Source organism: Larimichthys crocea, chromosome XX, assembly GCF_000972845.2.
Source record: "Larimichthys crocea isolate SSNF chromosome XX, L_crocea_2.0, whole genome shotgun sequence".
In the NCBI taxonomy this organism is placed as follows: Eukaryota; Metazoa; Chordata; class Actinopteri; family Sciaenidae; genus Larimichthys; species Larimichthys crocea.
In genome coordinates, this window is record NC_040030.1 from 16,575,016 (window position 1) to 16,595,763 (window position 20,748).

General features: G+C 43.1%; 2 protein-coding genes and 1 long non-coding RNA gene across 3 annotated transcripts in view; 2 read left to right on the top strand and 1 right to left on the bottom strand.

Annotated features, from left to right (window-relative positions):
* Positions 1-812, bottom strand: part of mical2b (microtubule associated monooxygenase, calponin and LIM domain containing 2b) — a 56,355-nt gene extending 55,543 nt beyond the window's left edge. Inside the window, exon 1 of the mRNA XM_027272323.1 lies at positions 610-812. The gene's annotated coding sequence lies outside the window, so the exon portion shown is untranslated. The remainder of the gene's footprint in view (positions 1-609) is intronic.
* Positions 1-20,748, top strand: part of herc56.1 (HECT and RLD domain containing E3 ubiquitin protein ligase 56.1) — an 820,440-nt gene that overhangs the window by 795,219 nt on the left and 4,473 nt on the right. The window contains exons 2-11 of the mRNA XM_027272344.1: positions 16,987-17,101; positions 17,186-17,262; positions 18,656-18,877; positions 18,956-19,047; positions 19,137-19,267; positions 19,388-19,512; positions 20,079-20,155; positions 20,248-20,360; positions 20,462-20,521; positions 20,598-20,694. Of these exons, the coding sequence (XP_027128145.1) occupies positions 16,987-17,101; positions 17,186-17,262; positions 18,656-18,877; positions 18,956-19,047; positions 19,137-19,267; positions 19,388-19,512; positions 20,079-20,155; positions 20,248-20,360; positions 20,462-20,521; positions 20,598-20,694 (1,109 nt within the window). The remainder of the gene's footprint in view (positions 1-16,986; positions 17,102-17,185; positions 17,263-18,655; positions 18,878-18,955; positions 19,048-19,136; positions 19,268-19,387; positions 19,513-20,078; positions 20,156-20,247; positions 20,361-20,461; positions 20,522-20,597; positions 20,695-20,748) is intronic.
* Positions 1,627-2,661, top strand: LOC113744080 (uncharacterized). Its single transcript, XR_003461285.1, has 3 exons — positions 1,627-1,658; positions 2,143-2,233; positions 2,381-2,661. It is a non-coding gene; the product is annotated as an uncharacterized LOC113744080 (long non-coding RNA).

A 20,748-nucleotide genomic window follows, 5' to 3' on the forward strand; every position in this document is an offset into this window, starting at 1 on the left:
CCGTTCATGACAACTGTACTGAGGGTGAATTTATATACAACTCACCTGTTCACATTATATTAAGGCTTAAAGTTATGCAGGATTAAGAGCGTGGACGCTTTGATTGACAGGTGGGTGGCTTGTTTGAGCAACCAGGCTTCATTCAGCTCCATCAACGATCCATTTTTTAAATTTATATTAGCCGGGAGACAGGAAAAAAGTGGATAAAAAGAGCATCGAACATGACCCATGATACTTATGTATTGCTCAGCTCCTGTTCTGGCACGACACCGGCTTGTTAGTTTTAATATACACAGGTAAAATTTAGATTGATTACATTACAACAAATTATCAGCTGTAAATCACAGAGTTGAGGCGGATGTTGTTTTAAATATAAATATTCACAGGTTATTTCCTTTAAATGTGGATTAAATATAAATATAAACATTAATTACACTGAGGTTTATGCATGAGACCCACTGAGTCTTTGTTTGCTGCCCACGTCACCTGTTGCACCTCCACCATCTATAAAGTTACAGCCCGTCATAAATAATTCACCCGCAGCTCCAAGTCACAAATAACATTTCCCCGACAAGAGCTCAGCCCGTGAGCCGCTGTCAGGCTACTCACACCGGGGAGAGTCCGCAGCAAGCCCCGCTGAAGTGCTCCGGAGGTTTTATCCACTGTGTGTCCACAAACTGAGCTCGCAGGTCGGGTCACGCGGCGCCGTCGCACGCTGTGGTTCTCCGCACCGACCTGCTCCTCACACGAGCCGCCGGGACTGACCGAGCCCCGGTGATGTAGACTGACGTCAAGACCACGGCACCGGCACCGGGGGGAGAAGATCCGGTTTGTTTCCAGAATAAAAGTCCCAGCTGAGTGGTGAAGAAACGTTTGTTTGTTTGTTTGTTTGTTTGTTTGTTTGTTTGTTTGTTTGTTTGTTTACTGTTTGAATTAAAGTAACTTATGATTTAAAATCACTGACCTGTCATCAAATGTTTCACTGATGATCAGTGTTTGGATGTTTAGACAGAATTCAGTCTGTCCACGTCTGTTTGTATCCAGTCCTAAAGACAAGACAAGACAAGACAAGACAAGACAAGACAAGATGACAGGACAAGACAACAAGACAAGAGAAGAGAAGACAAGAAGACAAGACAAGAAGACAAGAAGACAAGACAAGAGGACAAGACAAGACAACAAGACAAGACAACAAGACAAGAAGACAAGATAAGACAAGACAAGAAGACAAGAGAAGACAATAAGACAAGAGAAGACAAGACAAAAGGACAAGACAAGACAACAAGACAAGAGAACAAGACAACAAGACAAGACAAGACAAGAAGACAGGACAAGACAATAAGACAAGAGAAGACAAGACAAGACAACAAGACAAGAGAAGACAACAAGACAAGAGAAGACAATAAGACAAGAAGACAAGAGAAGACAAGAGAAGAGAAGACAAGACAAGAAGACAAGTCAACAAGACAAGAGGACAAGAAGACAAGACAACAAGACAAGAGAAGACAAGACAAGAAGACAAGTCAACAAGACAAGAGGACAAGAAGACAAGACAAGAAGACAAGACAACAAGACAACAAGACAAGAGAAGACAAGAGAAGACAAGAGAAGACAAGAAGACAACAAGACAAGAGGACAAGAAGACAAGACAAAATAAAGTAAGATAATATGAAATAAGAAGTAACACACCTGTACACTAGTTGTTTTAAGCCCTGCTTTTATTTTGAAAGTAGCTCTGCCTCACATCCTGTCCTGCTGTGTCTGTCAGTGTCTGCTTTGACTGGTGCAGGACTTGAGACAGACAGAGACAGACAGGAAGACAGACAGACAGACAGACAGACAGAGACAGACAGACAGACAGACAGACTCAGACAGACAGAGACAGGACAGAGAGAGACAGACAGACAGACAGACAGAGACAGACAGACAAACTCAGACAGACAGACAGACAGACAGACAGACAGTTAGACAGAGTGACAGACAGACAGGCAGACAGAGACAGACAGACAGACTCGTCTTTGAGTCTCTGAGTTTCAGACCCACACAAAGTCTTAAACAGACATTAAAGAATGATGAAGTTTAGAAATAATATGACACTGAATCTTTTCTCCTCTTTTAATCTAATATTCAAACATGTTTCAGTTCATGTTGTTTCATACAGGTGAAGACAAGACAAGACAAGACAAGACAAGACAAGACAAGACAAGATCAGACTTTACTGATCCCACACTGTGTAAACATTTAAAATGCTCCTTACAGAATCACCATGAAGATCCACTTCAAACCTTTATTTTGAAGGGTGTGAATGACTTCATGCATGCAGGATATTTATTTATTTATTTATTTATATATATATTTTATTATTTTTGTTCTTGTGCAGATCTGGTTCTCGTGTTGAACTTTCCAGTGATGTTCAGTCCTGCTCCGCCCTCTGCTGGTGGAGGATGATCAGCACTCTTTAATTCACCTGCAGACTGTCTCTATGGTAACTGACTGTGCACCTTCACCTGTAAGTTCGGTTTCCTGTGTCGGAACACGCTGACCGCGCGTGCACTTTGTCATTTCCTTTGTTGTTTTTGATTAAACATCTGAAAAGACAGTAAAGAAAGAGCTGACGGAGTGCCACTGCAGTTCTGTTATATTCTATATATTATTATACAGATTTATACATATAGATGTAATAAGTATAATAACAATAACAGCTTAACATTTATAAATGTTGTATCCTTGTAATTTGATACTTTTTGTACTTGTTTGTTTGTTTCTGTTATTTGCTGTCTACTTTTATTTATTGTAAAGTGTCCTTGGGTGACAGAAAGGCGCCTATGTTGTTCAACTTCATTTACGTTCAACACACACAGACACGATTCACCACAGCGTCTATCTTGTTTTGAATGCACTTTAGTCGAACATGTCATACTCTTGCAGCTCTACCTCCTCTTAAACCACGTTAAGCAAGTAACAAAACAAAGAGCTGCGTTCACCTTGTGGCAGTTGAACAGGAAGCGCACAGACGGATGACTTCCTCTCCACGTCCCGCACGAGCTGCCTTGCTCATCACACCCAAGGAATAGAGCCTCTGGAGTCCGTTAGCACTAATGGTGTGACGCCTGATTGTAAAGTCCATAGTCCATATTTACCACAGTGGGATTACACTCTGAATCTGGAGGTGCTAAATCACAAAAATAACCAATTTCTACAGGGTTGCGTTGAGTTTTGGAGTTGTAACCGTACCGTCCACATGCGATCTTGAATGACTTTTGCCCCCAGAAAGCTCGGCCACAAGCCGAGGTCGTAGTTATACTCTGAATGAGTTGTGCCCGAGCTGTCCATGCTGACCAGAGCCGAACGTAAACCCACACCATCCTATGAATCGACAATATTATCTTTAATCTTCCCGTGTTTGTTCACAAGTAATATCTTCCTTCTCAGTGTCAAAAATAATCCAATAAAGCCTTGGCGAAAACGGCAGTGGTTTTTCTCTCCACAGGAGACGTGACACTCGTCTTCGTGTCAGACAAAGAACAGAAGTTGGGCGTCGTCGGTCTGTAGAAAAAGAAATTAAAAGTCAGATGTACATGTCACAGAACGATTATGTTTATATACATGTAACATGTAGTGACCTGTCCTGTCCCCCGCCCAGCTGTCCACAGTTCCATTTCCGCCCCAGGCAAACCACATCCAGAGAAAGAGACGGCGAAGCTCTGCGTCTTCCCCCTGCAGCGATCTGGACCAGAGGGACCGCGCACACGATCGGACGTGTTGGGGTGTTTGACATCAAGCCCGCTGGTCTCAGAACCCAGCTGACCTCTGGAGTTCGGCCCCACGTATACACTGGACCATCTGTGGAGAAAGACACCAGGACACCATAGCGTCACGTCCTTCCCGAGTGTATCAAAGCATGGAAAATAAATTAAATAATGACCACAGGTAAACATGACTTAACCAGCTCCCACTGCCGGATGGGGTGTTTCTGGGGGTAGTTCACCGAAGAGTCGTCAACAGGACTCACCGGGTCGCATTGAGTTTTCGCACATAAATTTGAAGATCTTTCCACATTACTGTTGTCTGTTAGAACAATGTCAGTCACTCTAAATTCACCAAAATCACTGTCGATAACAACGGACCGGTCTCTCATGCCCAGACGAAGGCTGTTGTTTCTGCGGGGGAGTTCGCCAAGATCGGCAGCGGGGCTGACTGGGTCGAGACGACTTTTTCCACATAAATTTTTAACTCTGTGTCTATATTAGTTGGCAAAGACCGACCTAACCATAACATTACTGTTTTTATTACAATGTGAGTTACTCATTTTCATATCACATAATCACCGTAGATAACAGCAGCTGTTTTTCCAGGGAAGTTCCACCGAAGAGTCGTCAAGAAGGACGGACCCAAGTTTTTCTCAGATAAGTTGCCACGTTACTGAACTTTTAAAGGTGCTTTTGGGAACGGAATGCAAAAAAGAATTCTTTAAGTCACAATACGGCAGCACTTTTGTGTAAAATTACTTGGTGTTGCCATTTCTAATTGTAAACGGTTAATATTCAACAACTACTTTTAACAGTGACATTCAGTCACGTGATAATAATTTATATCAAGTATAAAGCATTTAAAATTAAATATGTTTAATTCAGAGTATGCATTGCAACCTTTGAATGTACCAATATATTTGAATAATATAGATTCTGTGACCAAAAAGGTTCCCATATGGCATCACCTTGAAGAACCACACTCTTTAGTTTGTTTTTTAAGGCGTTTGTTATAATAACTTTGTATTTGGCACTTGTTTGGACTTTGAGTCCGACTTGTTTCACACACAGATGGCTTTTCTATCCATCGGTGTCCCTGTACAACAGTTTACAGTCAGATTATTACACAACAGTTAGCTCTGCCGTGTAATTTGATTGGACGAGCGTCACGCCATAGGGTAATAAACTGCATGTATGATCCACTTTATAGTTTGAAGTAATCATTAGAACGTCAAGACAAGAAACGACTGATAATTTCCACCAAAGCGACTGTCAACAGACTCTTATTTCACTGGTTCATACACGATACAAAGCACTGGCCCTGTTCTAAGTGTAGCACCAGCTGTGTAACTATTTGTGTTGTCTAAAAACGATAATACACCCAGGGCGTGCTGTTATGCTGAATATCAGCACGGCGGCCCTGTGCCAAGATACGCACTCCCTCTTGTGTTGAATTGATTTAGTGTAGCGTACCTTTGGTCAGGGCGACTGAATGCCGACTCCCACAGGAGACATGAGTCACTGGTTGTTGCAGGAAAACTTTTCAGGAGCCTGAAAAGGACGAGAAGCAGATGATAGTTATACCAGAGCTGACTGTCGTGAAGTCACATGAACATTTACGGACTGAGTCCTTACTGAGGAGGTAAGTGTGAGCGTCCACGAAGAGGACGGAGCCCTCTCTCAGACAGCAGAGTGACCGTATCCCCCACAGCTCACGGCTGGATCTTCTCTTTAGGACTTCACAGATCTGACAGAGAAAACACATCATCATCATCATCGCATCACTCCAATCACAGCTTTGTCAGTGAACAGGTAGAGTCGACTTGTTTCAGGTGAATAAATGCTACTGTTATGGTTGCTGTGTGTGGATCAGCGACAGTGTTAAAGACTGGACGATATCGGTGAAGTCGCCACCCGCCATGTTTCAATCCACTCCTGGCTACATTAGCCGCTACAGTGTGAAACTGCAGTGGTCCTCATAACGTCCACTTGAGGCTGGCTCCAGAAGTGAGTCAGTCTCCATAAGTCCCCAGTCCAAATGTCCAACTCACAGCAGAAATAAACATGTTTACAGCCTGGTCAAAAAAACAGTTTTGTCTCGTGTAGCTAATTTCCCCCCGTTCTGGACAACGTAAACTGAGGGTGAATTTATATATCAACTCACCTGTTTTCACATTATATTAAGGCTCACTGTGGGTGACGTCACGGAGACTACGTCTATTTAGTACTGTCAGTGACCTCACAGTAATGACATTACTGGTTAAATGTCGTTCTGATATACACACACACACACACACACACACACACGCACACACACTCCAGCTTGATTATCCATTAATTCAAATAAAGTCAGTTAAAACTGCGCATGCTCACTCTGCTCCCTCGGACACTCGTCCCGTCCTCTCTCCGGTTGGTTCGGATGATGAACGAGTTTCCGTTGGTTTTAACGAAGGCGAGCACACTGCGACCTGCGCCAGGTCCGAGATGTCATACCCGAGGTCGAGTAATGAACCCCATCAGCTCCATCAGCTCCATCAGCTCCATCACCGAGCAGTGCGCCGTGTCGAGACCGAAAGCCCCGCGGGCTGTCTCTCCCAAGAGAACATGTTGTCACGGAGTCCCACGGCCACCGACAGCTGATTATAAAGAGGCGACACGAAAACTTAAACCTGCGAGGAGGGAGAAACAAACTAAACTCAGAGATCAGAACCGAACACAGAGCGTGACTCAGCGATTATAGAGAGAAACAAACAAAAGGCGGCGGGTCGGACACTGCGCACCCGGGGTCTCGGAGCGCACAGGCCGGGCAGCAGTCTGCGGAACACACGGTCCTGTTTTAATAAACTGAAGACAGATTGTTGATATTAGACATTTGAAATCTGTAAAATAAATAATTACATTTAATATTATTATTTTTAGTTGTCCATTTATTTAACAACAATAATAATAACACTAATAATAATAATAATAATAATAATAAGTAATAATAATACCCCCTTTTTTTTTATTTCATAGCTCGCCTTTCTGCACCATGATGTAAATAAATAAAAGTAGACAGCAATAACAGAACAACAAACAAGTACATAAAAGTATCAAATTACAAGGTAACAACATTTAATAAATGTTAAGCTGTATTGTGATTATACTTATTACATCTATAGTAGAAATCCTGGTATAATAAAATATAGAATAATGAAGCAGAACTGCATGGCCACTCCGTCCAGCTCTTTCTTTACTGTCTTTTCAGATTTTTACTCAAAAACAACAAAGGAATGACAAAGTTGCCGCGCGGTCAGCGTGTTTCACAGGAAACCGAACTTACAGGTGAAGGTGGCACAGTCAGTTACCATAGAGACAGTCTGCAGGTTGAATTAAAGTGTGCTGATCATCCGCCACCAGCAGAGGGCGGAGCAGGACAGAAACATCACTGGAAAGTGCACACGAGAACCAGAATCTGCAAAGCAAAAATAATAAAATTAATAAATAAATAAATAAATAAATAAATAAATATCCTGCATGCATGAAGTCATTCACACCCTTCAAAAAAGGTTTGAAGTGGATCTTCATGTGATTCTGTAAGGAGCATTTTAATGTTACACAGTGTGGGATCAGTGAAAGTCGATCTTGTCCTTGTCTTGTCTTGTCTTGTCTTGTCTTCCCTTTATGAAACAACATGAACTGAACATGTTTGAATATAGATTAAAAGAGGAGAAAAGTTCAGTGTCATATTATTTCTAAACTTCATCATTCTTTAAGGTTGTTTTAAGACTTTTGTGGGTCTGAAACTTGTCCAGACGCAAAGACGAGTCTGTCTGTCTGTCTCTGTCTGTCTGTCTGTCTGTCTGTCTGTCCTGTCTGTCCTGGCTGTTGTCCTCTGCTGTGTCTCTGTCTGGTCCTCGGTAGCTGTCCGTTCTCTGTACTGTCTGTCTCTTCTGTCTCTCTGCTCGGCTGTCGTCTGTATGCCTGTCTGTCTGTTGCTCTGTCTCTCTGTCCTGTCCTGAATCCTGTCCTGTCTGCTGGTCTGTCGCCTCTGTGTTCCTGTCTGTCTGTCTGTCCTGTCTGTTCCTCTGTCTCCTGTGCCCCTGTTCTTTATCTTCTGTCCTGGCTCGGTCCCTTTTTAGTCCTGCAACCAGTCAAAGTAGACACTGACAGGACACCATGGACCAGATTGAGTGCAAGAGCACTTTCAAAATAAAGCATGGCTTAAACAACTAGTGTACAGTTGTTTACTTCGTATTTCATATTATCTTACTTATTTGGTCTTGTCTCAATCTTGGTCTTCGCTGCTTCTGTCTTGTCTTCTGTCCTTCTGTTCTTCTTTCATTGTTTGTCTTTTGTCTTGTCTTCTTTCCTTGTCTTGCTTCTGTCTTGTCTTGTTTCCTTGTTGCCCTTCTATATGTCTCTCTTGTCGTTGTTGTCTTGTCTTGTTGCTTGTCTTCTGTCTTCTGTCCTTGTCTTTGTCGTTGTCTGTCTTGCGTCTCTTGTCCGTGTTACTTTGTCTTGTCTGTTGTCTTGTCTTCTTGTCTCTCTGTCGTTCTGTACCTCTTCTTGCATGCCTTTGCTCTTTCTTATTGTTCTTTGTCTGCTGTCTGTCGTTGTCTTTCTGCTCTTCTATTCTTGTCGCGTATGCCTTCCGTGCTTGGTTTGACTTTTTGTGGTTCCTTGTACTGTTCTCTGTTTGTTTTGGTTTGTTTATTGTCTCTGGTCCTTGTCTTATGTCGTTTCTGTCTATTGCTATTTTCGTGGCTGTCTGTCTCTTCCTCTTACTGTTTCTTTTTTTGGTCTGTTGCTTTTTTTTTTTCTTAAGACTGTACGCAGACGGAACAGACTGAATCTGTAAATCCAAATGTCAAGTGAAACATTTGATGGACAGGTCAGTGTTTTAAAAATACATAAGAGTGTATTAAAAAGTTACTTTATTCAAACAGTAAACAAACAAACCAAACAAACAACAAACAAACAAACAAACATCTCTTCACCGCTCAGCCTGGGACTTTTATTGCTGGAAACAAACGCGGATCTTCCTCTCCCCGGTGCCGGTCCCGTGGTCTTGACGTCAGTCTACATCACCGGGGCGCGGTCAGTCCCGGCGGCTCGGGAGGAGCAGGTCGGTGCGGAGAACCACAGCGTGCGACGGCGCCGCGTTACCCGACCTGCAGTCTCAGTTTTTGCGGGACACACAGTGGATAAAACCTCCGGGCACTTCAGCGGGGCTGCTGCGGACTCTCCCCGGTGGTGAGTATCCTGACGCGGCCTCCGCGAGCTGAGCTTAGGTCGGGAAATGTTTTTTTGTGACGTGGATGCGGGGGGAATTTTTATGACGGGCTGTAACTTTATAGATGGTGGGGAGGTGGCACAGGTGACGTGGGCAGCAAACAAAGACCTCCTGGTCCTCCATGAGCATAAACCTTCAGTGTAATTTAATGTTTTATGTAATATAGTTAATGATCCACATTTAAAGAAATAACCTGTGGATATTTATATTTAAAAACAACATCCCGCCTAACATCTGTGATTTACAGCTGAGTAATTTGTTTGTAATGTAGTCATCCAAAGTTTTACCTGGTGTTATTAAAGCAACAGCCGGTGTCGTGCCAGACAGAGAGCTTGGGCAATACATCAAGTAAAGTCATGGGTGCATGTTGATCTCTTTTTATCCACTTGTAGTGTTTTTTTTTTCTGTCCTACCGCGGGCGAATTAAATAAAAATTGGAGATCGTTGATGGAGTTGAATGAAGCCTGGGGGGGGGTTGCTCAAACAAGCCACCCACCGTCAATCCAAAGCGTCCCCGCTGTAATCTGCATAACATTTAAGCCTTAATATAATTGAAACAGGTGGAGTTGTATATAAATTCACCCTCAGTACATTGTTCATGAACGGGGAAATTACTAACAGAGACCAAACTGTTTTTTTGACCAGGCCTGTAAACATGTGTTTATATTCGCTGTAAGTTGGACATTTGACATGGGGACGTAGGAGACTGACTCCCTACTTCCTGGAGGCCAGCCTCAGTGTGAGTTTCCTCGTCAGAGACTTTCAGAGCGGTTCACGTCGTCCTCCCCAGTAGCTTCTTCACGTCTTCAGAGATGAATCCAATCAGTGGTAGCAGAACCAAGCAGTTTGTTGTTTTCGTGGATAGCTTTCACTCAGATTGCTGCTTGAGTAATGGAGATTACCATTAAGTTAGAACGGGATGTGCATCCAAACTTAATGAACTCCCCCTGTGTGATTTTTTGTTATTTTTTTTACTAACTCTGCCCGGCGGTGCAGAGGTCAGAGATCACGTTGCTGTTTGTCTTGAGTGAATGTGTGTGTATGTGGTCCATTATTTCATACACCTGGATTATGGATTAATCTTCCTGAATGTGAAGGGACTAAACGGGTTCAGCGTCCGGGACAAATCCTCGTAAAATGTGTTTTGTTATGGGGTAATGCAAGACAAGGCTTAACCGTGTTGATTAAACCATGTGCCCTTTTAAAAAGTTCCTAGCCCTTCGACAATGCTCATGTTTTTTGTACATTTTTAGTCCAGAAGCGTGCGGCGCGCACCCATCCATCAGCCGCATTCAAACAGGATTGGCGCAACAACGCAACCCAACGTCACGCAGAGTTTCCAGACGCGTCAAACCTCCACAGCCCCTAATGTCCGGAGAATCGAATCTGGATACTCATACCCTGTTGTTTATCCAGAAGCAGCTTCTAAACTGAGTCACTGACGTGAAATTTACGCGTGCAAATAGAGACACGAAGAATTTTAATTTGGTTTGAGCGAGCAGAGTCGACAACGTAGACCAGTGGAATGGATGAGGCAAGACGCGCGTCACTCGGTACTTGTATGTTTCGTGTGATTCACGGACAGTGTTGGTCTTTCTGTTGAGTTGACGTGGCTAACATCAGCTACAGTATCTCAGCCCAGGTGGGGGGTGGTCGAGATGAGAAAGTCCCACATGCCAGTTTTTAGGACACTTCTGCATATTTTAGGACCATTAGAAAACTGCCAAAGTAGGAAGTCAAAAGTGTACCCGAATCTGATCTTACCCTCCCAGTGCAAAATATGGAGACGAAGAAGTTTTAATGTGTTTGAGCGGCAGAGGTCAGACGACGTATACCAGTGAATGAGAGTGAGCGAGCGCGACCTCGATAAAGTCGTTGATCTGCGAAATAAAAGGAAAATTCCAACTTCTGCTCTGCTCGGAAAGATAATTCCTTTTTTTCTCGGGGGAGAATTCAAGAACTGGAGCTCATTTGGGTAGAAAAGTGGTTTTACTCCCCTGTCCTGAACTTGGAGCCACAGTCACATTTTATAGCTAATCACAGGTGTACGAACCGGTGCTTTAGTGAACGAACCTGAACGACGTATCAGGGTGAAATTTAAACAAAAGTTCAGGAATTCCAGCAAAATCTTTTTAATTCAAACGGCCGACGAATGTTTTTAAAAAAACTATGAATAAACAAAATGTTTGGCTAGTAGTTGTATCACTTGTATAAAATGCTGTTGTTATCTGGTTAATTCGGTACTGAGTTTTCACTTTTAGCCACATTTCTGTCGTTCTTGCATCAAAGAAACTCTATAACTTGTATGGAAACGGGACAGTATCTCTGTACGTCACCCCTTCCACAACTTGTTTGGGTATTTTGTTGTAAGCAACAAAGTACAAAGTATCCGGTTAAGCTCCAGGCTGCCGGAGTAAAATGCAATGTCTGAACCAGGAGCGATTTTTATATGAAAGTTCAGTCTGAAGACAAACCTGCAGTGGACCATGAGCTTGAATTTGGCTCTTCGTCTTAGAGTGGTCGGTGTGGTTTGGTTAGGGAACACAACCTGATTATTTATGGTGTGAACTGGTTGCTCTCATTCATTTAGATTTTTTATGTTTCTTTCCCCAGTTATATATCTATGTTTCATCTACCGTGAGGCAGAAACAAGCGTTTGGCACAAGCTGTCACTTCCGGGAATGAATGGTTTGACTTATAAGGGTTTGGTCATCGGCACATATCAGCACAGAGGAGAGTGGGGGAAGCAGCAAGACCAAAAACACCAGGGAGCCGAGTACCAGTATGGGCTGTGTCAATGAGACCGAGGGCTAAGTTTGAGCTCCATATGTGGAGGATTTTCCAAAGGTTGGGTTGGGAAACTGACATTTTCTTTGGAGTTGTATCCTGTAGCGCACATCAAGACTGACTAGTCAACAGCATCGAGCCCAGCTCGGCGTCCGCTGTCCTTTCATCGTCAGGCTTTTTTTTCACCAAGCTCAAGCTCTGGTTCTGGCACGACTCCCGTCTCTTCTTCCAGTGGTACAAACACTAAACACGCACCCGCTAACAAAACGGCAGCTTACCTTTGTATTCACCGAGCTTCTTACCATTGCATGGCTACCCAGCTCCTGTCTAGCACGACACGGCTGTTAGGTTTATATATACACAGGTAACAGTTTTAATTGATACATTAACCATTTTATCACCCAACTCTGGCAGTCTTGTAGCTTTTTAGCTTAATTTGTTCGGGAGTTGTGGAGACCAAAAACTGAGGCAAAAAGTAACATGTGAGCCGGTTATGGGCTTCAAACGATGGAAACAAAATGGGGAAAACACAGAATGAGAGGTTAGGAGTCCTGCATGCCGTGTCCTGCTGGGATCCAGACCAATAAAAACCCAACAAGCTGCTGAAAACGATGGTATCGAATGTGAGCTGAGTCGAGAACGCTCCAGTGTTACTCAAGTTGGAATCGTATCGCCACTGTTAACTCTGGTTTTCGGAGTAGATCTAACTTCAGTCTCCTCTTCTCGCTTAAGAGTCTGGAAGGTTTAAGTCACTGGATTCCCTCGTGGCCTTGTTTGTCCGGGCCTAAATGTTCACAAGTAGTCAATGGTTTAATGATCAGTAGCCTCAAAACCCGTACTTCTTCAGGGTACACGGGGTCCAAATCCCACGCATAAGGGCGAGGTCTTAATTTTAATAAATGGCAACAATACTCGCAGGTTGCAGGTTTTTTCAGGTCCTAATCCAGCCACAGACCTCCAAGTGTGTGTGGTGTTAATGCTGTGAGGATTTGATTTCAGGGCTCACAGTGCACCAACTAAAGCCACCCATGACCCACAGTACCACCAATCATGACTGGATTCAAGACCACTCAATCGGTAGAAAAGTGGTACTTCTGATCTGAACTTATTATCTCACGTCACATTTTAACCAATCCCATGGATCATTAAAACAAAATATTTCAGTAAATTCCCGTTTAGTTTCAGTTCATTCAAACTGTGTTAAGAGGTCTTATGTTTTTAAATCAGGTAGTTCATATTTTGCTGATAAAAGCAGTGCTGAATGTTGGCTGTATTGTATTGGCAGTAATAGAAGATCACATGTGTATTAAATCTTCGTTATCTGCTGTTTTACTTTTAGCGCACACTTCTGTCCCGTTCTTTATCAAAACTGTATGAACAGGATGTAGTCTCCATGACGTCAGCCCAAGAGTTTACTGTGAGGAGTTACTTGACTCCTTCTCTGGAGTTTTTCTGAGGTTTAATAGACAAAACATCACTATTAATTGGAAAATATTGTGATTCCCGACTACCAAATAAAGTAATATAAGATGAAGGACCTTCAGTCCTTGACGTAAAGTTTGTGAAGAGCCCTAAAAAGATGTTCAGCTCCTTGTAGGGGGGGAGAGACAAAGTATCGATCATTATCATGAAAACGTGGTCGGACGCTTCTGAGCTCATCGTGCCAATTTAGACCAATGTCGCTCAGCCTTGCTGTTTACAGGTCAGTATGGTTGTATTGGTGTTTTTCCAGATGTTTTGGACAATCTCCCCGTCCTTTTTTTTTTTTTTTTACAATTACAACCTTGTTACCAAAGTTAAACAATCAACACTCGTATGCTCGGATCTTAGAGAAACCACCGAGCGGTGATTGGGGTAAAATCCTTAAAGGAATCTTGTAAACCTGAGCTCAGACGTATTTGGATTGCTGTTTGACACACACACAGTGTTACTCTGCTCACTATAGTATCTGTTTGAGTTTAGATCACAACTCACAACTTCTCGGAGACCTTTCAATGGTAGTGTAACGAACTGTATGTCTTCTTTACTTTCAGTGCTTGGAGCGTCAGTTTTAAAGCCAAAGAGAGGTGAATATTTGTTCCAGCGTCCGGCATGTGCTCAGTTTGGTGTGTTTGTGATATAATTTTGTGTTCTATTTGTGTTGGTGTTGTGCAGTGCGTCAATAGAAATTGTTTGAAAATTGCAGTTTTTTTGGCTTTAGTTTGCAGCCAAAAAGAGGTAAACCATTTTCACATTGTGTTTGGTAACTGTCGGCGCTAGTGGCAAACCGTGGTTGCACCTTCTGAAGGAGAACGACAGTGAAGCGTCGAAAAAGCCAATCTTTAGGTACTGTAGGACTCTCTGTAGATGAAAAGGTTAACAAATGAATGAAACTTTACACAACTGGACCCTTTTTTTTAAAAGATTGTCTTTAGTGTTTAGTGTGAGTTGTCATAACAGATTTATCCAGCTTTGGTGTGAGAAATCACTGAGCCATCAGTTATGCAGTACCAAAGCAGCAACTTTGGGCGAAGTACGTAACGCTTTAGCGGCACTAAGTCACACAGCAAGAACATTTCACTGATCTGGTGAAACTGGATCATATTGTATGGAGGAAATGTTTTTTCTGTGTTTTCCCTCTATGTCCTCCGGCTGATCCCGCCTCAACTTCGTGATTTTACCAAGTTTTTATGATGGACAGTGAAGTAAACTGCTGACAGCTGTAAGCTGCTGTTTAGCTCATGTTAGTGTTACTGACTGTGGAGCTCATGTGACAGTCTAGCGCGAGCATGTAGCTAGTCGTTCTCTGTTAGCTGTAGTCGTAGCGTTGTAAGTCCTTAGTTGCCAGTAGTCATTGACTCTACTCATGGCAGGTTGAGCTCTTTACTAGGTAGCTCGTGTGTTGTTGCCCATGTACTACAGTGGCTTGACTGGGCTTGTAGCTTCAGAGCCAGCAGTTAGCTGGCATGTATGGCATGTTAGGTCAGTCTTAGTGAAGAGGCGCTTGTTATCGGATGTTAGCGTATTTTAGCAGAGCAAGTAGAGATGTGAGCTCAGTCTAAGTTAGCTGCGGAGCATAGTGTATGCTGGACATTTGTAGCTTTGTTAGCTAGGTCGGTGAGCTCTGGTGAAATAAAGGCTCAAATGTACAAGTCCATGCTGGTGATCCTGCTGCGTTAGCTGGCATGTTGAATCGTGCTGCTGTCGGGACACCACTGGCGAGATGTTGGAGCTGGGAGAAAGTTACTTTGTGATCAAAGAAATGCTCATGAATTGATTGCCAACGGTCACAAGCAGGGGGATTAAACGCTCCGCCTGTGGATAAGGTAAGAGGAAGAACATGACGAACTAAAGAAAGATGAGCCAACCCTACAATCTAGTTTAGTGTTGAGACTTTGAGAAACTGAAGAGGAGGCATGTGCTACTGGCTGATATCAGTGCGTGGACTGTATATTGGCTTGGAAAGTAACTAGCATGTGTCTAACAAGCTACGGTGATATTAACGGGAGTTCTTCACGTATGAGAACTAAGTCTCAGGTATCTGGCTAATGTGAAACGATACTGAGCGGACTCATCCACACACTACAATCTAATGCCGGGGTCCTTCATCCACGGGGAGAACAGAAAATGTATCTGATGGAGCAGGGTTTGAAGCTCTTATCTGTGTTGTTAAGTATGGGTTGTCGCTCTCACCGTGGACCTGGTCTGATGTGGCTTCGTAGATATTGCACGCAGGGTTGCCTCTCCGGAAAGGCCGTGAGCAGTTAGGTGACTCTGTTTTGTTTGTTTTGAAATGTTTTTAAGAAAGAAGAATGTGCAAGATGTTCGAGAGGGCGCCGGCTTAACGTGGTCCCTAAGAAGCGCCAAAAGTGGCCAATAATCGTTTGTGTTTCCTGTCCAAGATGCAAACTCAATAAACAGTTTCAGTTTTCCTCGTTGTCCACATTGAGGCTGGCTCCAGAAGGTGAGTCACTGCTCCATAAGTCCCCATGTCCAAAATGTCCAACAGCAGAAACCAACATGGTTACAGCCTGGTCATATCTGTGAAACCGCAGCCAACGGATGCCGCGAACTCTCGGCGTGTCGTACCACGTTTCCAGCTCGCAGACATTCCAGACGTTTGTACTTCTTCCTGTTTTCAGAAGAAAAAGCTCTCCTGCTGCGGATCTAATCAGCGTCACGTTAAGGAACCAGCACGTCTCCCGCCCGAGCTGTGGTCACGTTTAAATTCCATACATTTTCAAAAACAAAACGAAAATCTGAAACGGTGTTCTCCAGCACCGCCCGTCCCTTCCTTTCTCCGGCCTCTGGTCTGTTCCTGGGCAGAACTTGTTGACTCGCTTTGATCGTCCTGACAGACCTGTATTACTTTGGTATTGATTAACTCCATTGAACAGTCATGTGACTTAACAGTGGGCTCCACGGTATTTTGTTTGTGTTAATGTTAGATTAAAATACTTTGAACGCCTTATCTGCCTCTCGGGGTTGGAAACATCCAACAGAATGACTGTCAATGATCGTCTAGTTTTACGTTACGAAAAAAACCCCAGCAGGCCTCCCAGTGACTCTCATGAGCCTGCTTTTGGAAATAAAACTCCAGTTTGCTGCTGACATGAAAACCTGCAGGTCACTCTAGATTTTGTTGAGGTTTTGGGACTCTGAAGATGCTTTATAAGCCCCGTAAAATGTGTCGAATGCTTTGATGACCGAGTGGGTGGTTTTTGATTTAAATCATAAATTTGTTATTTACATAAATCAAATCTTTTTTCCAATGTAGAGGCAGGTCTAGACCGATCTGAATATGAATCCAGATCCTGTTTGTTTTTTTGCATTGACTATTGGATCGACGTCTGGAAAACCGGTCGGATCGGTCAACACCAAGCTCCAAAGACTTTTTTTTTGCACTGGTTGAGTCAGAGAAAGAAAAGTATTGTCCTTATATGCTCTCCTCATCTTATTCTTTTTTAAAGCCTAATGCCTACATTACCCACAATGCATCCAGGCTGGACAGATTGAACAGATTCTAGTAGCGGCAACTTCACGGATACGACGTCCAGTCTTTAAACCGTCACACACAGCAACAATAACAGTAGCATCATGTTCAGCTTCTACCTAAAACAAGTCAACTCCATGATGACGATGATGATGATGATGATGATGATGATGATGATGATGATGATGAGTTTCCTCTGTCAGATCTTGTGAAGTCTAAAGAGAAGATCCAGGCCGTGAGCTGTGGCGATGATACGGTCACTCTGCTGTCTGAGAGAGGCTCCGTCCTCCACGTGGACGCTCACACTTACACTCCTCAGTAAGGACTCAGTCCGTAAATGTTCATGTGACTTCACGACAGTCAGCTCTGGTTTAACTATCATCTGCTTCTCGTCCTTTTCAGGCTCCTGAAAGTTTTCTGCAACAAACCAGTGACTCATGTCTCCTGTGGGAGTCGGCATTCAGTCGCCCTGACCAAAGGTACGCTACACTAAATCAATTCAACACAAGAGGGAGTGCTGTTATCTTTGGCACAGGGCCGCCGTGCTGATATTCAGTATAACAGCACGCCCTCGGGTGTATTATCGTTTTTAGACAACACAAATAGTTACACAGCTGGTGCTACACGTTAGCACAGGCCAGCTGCTTTGTATCGTGTATGAACCAGTGAAATAAGAGTCTGTTGACAGTCGCTTTGGTGGAAATATCAGTCGGTTTCTTGTCTTGACGTTCTAATGATTACTTCAAACTATAAAGTGGAGTCATACATGCAGTTTATACCCTCATGGAGTGACGCTCGTCCAATCAAATTACACGGCCAGAGCTAACTGTTGTGTAATAATCTGACTGTAAACTGTTGTACAGGGACACCGATGGATAGAAAAGCCATCTGTGTGTTGAGACAAGTCGACTCAAACTCCAACAAGTGGCCAAATACAAAGTTAATTATAACAAACGCCCTTAAAAACAAACAAAGAGTGTGGTTCTTCAAGGTGATGCCATATGGGAACCTTTTTTGGTCACAGAATCTATTGTAAATAGTGCTTGAGTACATTCAAGGTGCAATATGTAATACTCTGAATTAAAATATTTAATTTTAAATGCTTTATACTTGATATAAATTATTATCACGTGACAGAATGCTCACTGTTAAAAGTAGTTGTTGAATATTAACCGTTTACAATTAGAAATGGCAACACAAGAATAATTTCTACACACAAAAGTGCTGCAGTATGTGACTTAAAAAACTCTTTTATTGCATTCAGTTTCCCAAAAGAACCTTTAAAAGTTCAGTAACGTGGCAACTTATCTGAGAAAACTTGGGTCAGTCCTTCTTGACGACTCTTCGGTGAACTTCCCTGGAAAACAGCTGCTGTTTATCTACGGTGATTATGTGATATGAAAATAATTAACTCACATTGTAATAAAAACAGTAATGTTATGGTAGGTAGGTCTTTGGCAACTAATATGAGATGACAGAGTTAAAAATTTATGTGGAAAAGTCGTCTCGACCCAGTCAGCCCTCGCTGCCGACTCTTCGGCGAACTCCCCCGCAGAAAACAGCCTTCGTCTGGGCAGTGAGGGACGGTCCTGTTGTTTATCGACAGTGATTTTGGTGAATTTAGAGTGACTGACATTGTTCTAACAGACAACAGTAATGTGGAAAGATCTTCAAATTTATGTTGAAAACTCAATGCGACCCGGTGAGTCCTTGTTGACGACTCTTCGGTGAACTACCCCCAGAAAACAGCCCCCATCCAGGCAGTGGGAGCTGGTTAAGTCATGTTTACTGATGGTGATTATTTAATTTATTTTCCATGCTTTGATACACTGGGGAAGGTGACGCTATGGTGTCCTGGTGTTTTCTCCACAGATGGTCAGGTGTATACGTGGGGCCAGAACTCCAGAGGTCAGCTGGGTCTGGAGACCAGCGGGCTTGATGTCAAAACACCCCAACACGTCCGATCTGTGTCGGCGGTCCCTCTGGTCCAGATCGCTGCAGGGGGAGAGCAGAGCTTCGCCGTCTCTTTCTCTGGATGTGTGTTTGCCTGGGGTGGGAATGACTGTGGACAGCTCGGGCTGGGAGACAGGACAGGTCACTACATGTTACATTTATATAAACATAATCTGTTTCTGTGACATGTACATCTGACTTTTAATTTCTTTTCTACAGACCGACGCACGCCAACTTCTGTTCTCTGTCTGAACACGAAGAAGAGTGTTCACGTCTCCTGTGGAGAGAACCACACTGCCGTTTTGACAAAGGTTATATTGGATTATTATTTGACACTGAGAAGAAGATATATACTTGTGAACAACGGGAAGATTAAAGATAAATATTGTCTGATTCATAGGATGGTGTGGTGTTTACGTTCGGCTCTGGTCAGCATGGACAGCTCGGGCACAACTCATTCAGAGATGAACTACGACCTCGGCTTGTGGCCGAGCTCTGGGGGGCAAAAGTCATCAAGATCGCATGTGGACGGTACGTTACAACTGCAAACTCAAAGCAACACTGTAGAAATTGGTATTTTTGTGATTTAGCACCTCCAGATTCAGAGTGTAATCCCACTGTGGTAAATATGGACTATGGACTTTCAATCAGGCGTCACACATTAGTGCTAACGGACTCCAAGAGGCTCTACTCCTTTGGGTGTGATGAGCAAGGGCAGCTGGGACGTGCAGAGGAGAGTCATCCGTCTGTGCCGCTTCCTGTTCAACTGCCACAAGGTGAACGCAGCTCTTTGTTTTTGTCACTTGCTTAACTTGGTTTTAAGAGGAGGTAGAGCTGCAAGAGTATGACATGTTCGACTAAAGTCACATTCAAACAAGATGTGGTGAATCGTGTCTGTTTGTGTTGAACGTAAATGCCGTGAAACAATCAGGAAATAACTTTTTATTTCTCCGATTAACCGACGCTCACTCGCTGTCACTCACTGTCTATGTCGCTCAACCACTGCTGTCTCAAAACTGCAGACACAAACCAAATTAAACTTCTTCGTGTTTTTATATTGCAGCGTAAATTTCAGTCAGACTCAGATTTAGAAGCTGCTTCATGACATGAACAAAGTCAGAACACAACAGGTCGAGTATCAGAGTTTAGATTTAGGTTTGACCGGTCTGATCGGTTGGATCAACTACTCCACTGCAAGTTGGTTGCAAGGTTTTTGGCGGACGACCCTGCTGCAGCCAAAATAGATGACCCTGTACTAAGATGAATAGCAGCACCCGATCCTGTCTGAATGCGGCCTTAGTCCAAGGATAAACGTAATTTTAATTGTGTTTATTCATTCCAGACACCACTAACGGTCTCATAATCAGAAACATCTATGTGGGAGGAGACTGTTCATTTGCAACAAGCACGTCTACTCAGGTACTGATGTGAAGACAGGTGTAATAAGGTGTAGTAACACCTTTATTATGTATCTAAATGAAACTTTAACTCTGTCTTTGCCTCTTTCCCAGAATGATGAGTCAAACGTTGACAGTGTCAACAACGTAACACAGCACTCTACTGATGATATGATCGACAAATGGACCTCTAGATGTGATTCAAAGTCATGGAAAAAGATAAAACAGTAAGATTAATGTAGTAACGGTTATTATTTCCTCAATATATGTCATATATATGTTAGTTATCCGTATGTTACCCATGACTAACCGTATTAAACCTTCACAGGGAAATCCGCAGGACATTTTCCTCTGCGTCCTCTGCGAATAAGTGTTTCCTTGACCAAAGGTAAACACCGTCACGTGCACCATCTTCATTTCTTTATATCTGGTGAATTAAATCACATTTACTTTTTGTCTTCCAGACATTTCCAGACGTCGCCGAAGTATTCTGGATTGAACTTAAAGCTTGCACGAGTTGCTTTCAAGAAGCTGGCAAAGAGGGATGATGTTTGGGCAGAGGTAAGAAACTGAAATGTGGGAACGAAGTAAGGAAGAGTTTACCTTTCAAAACAT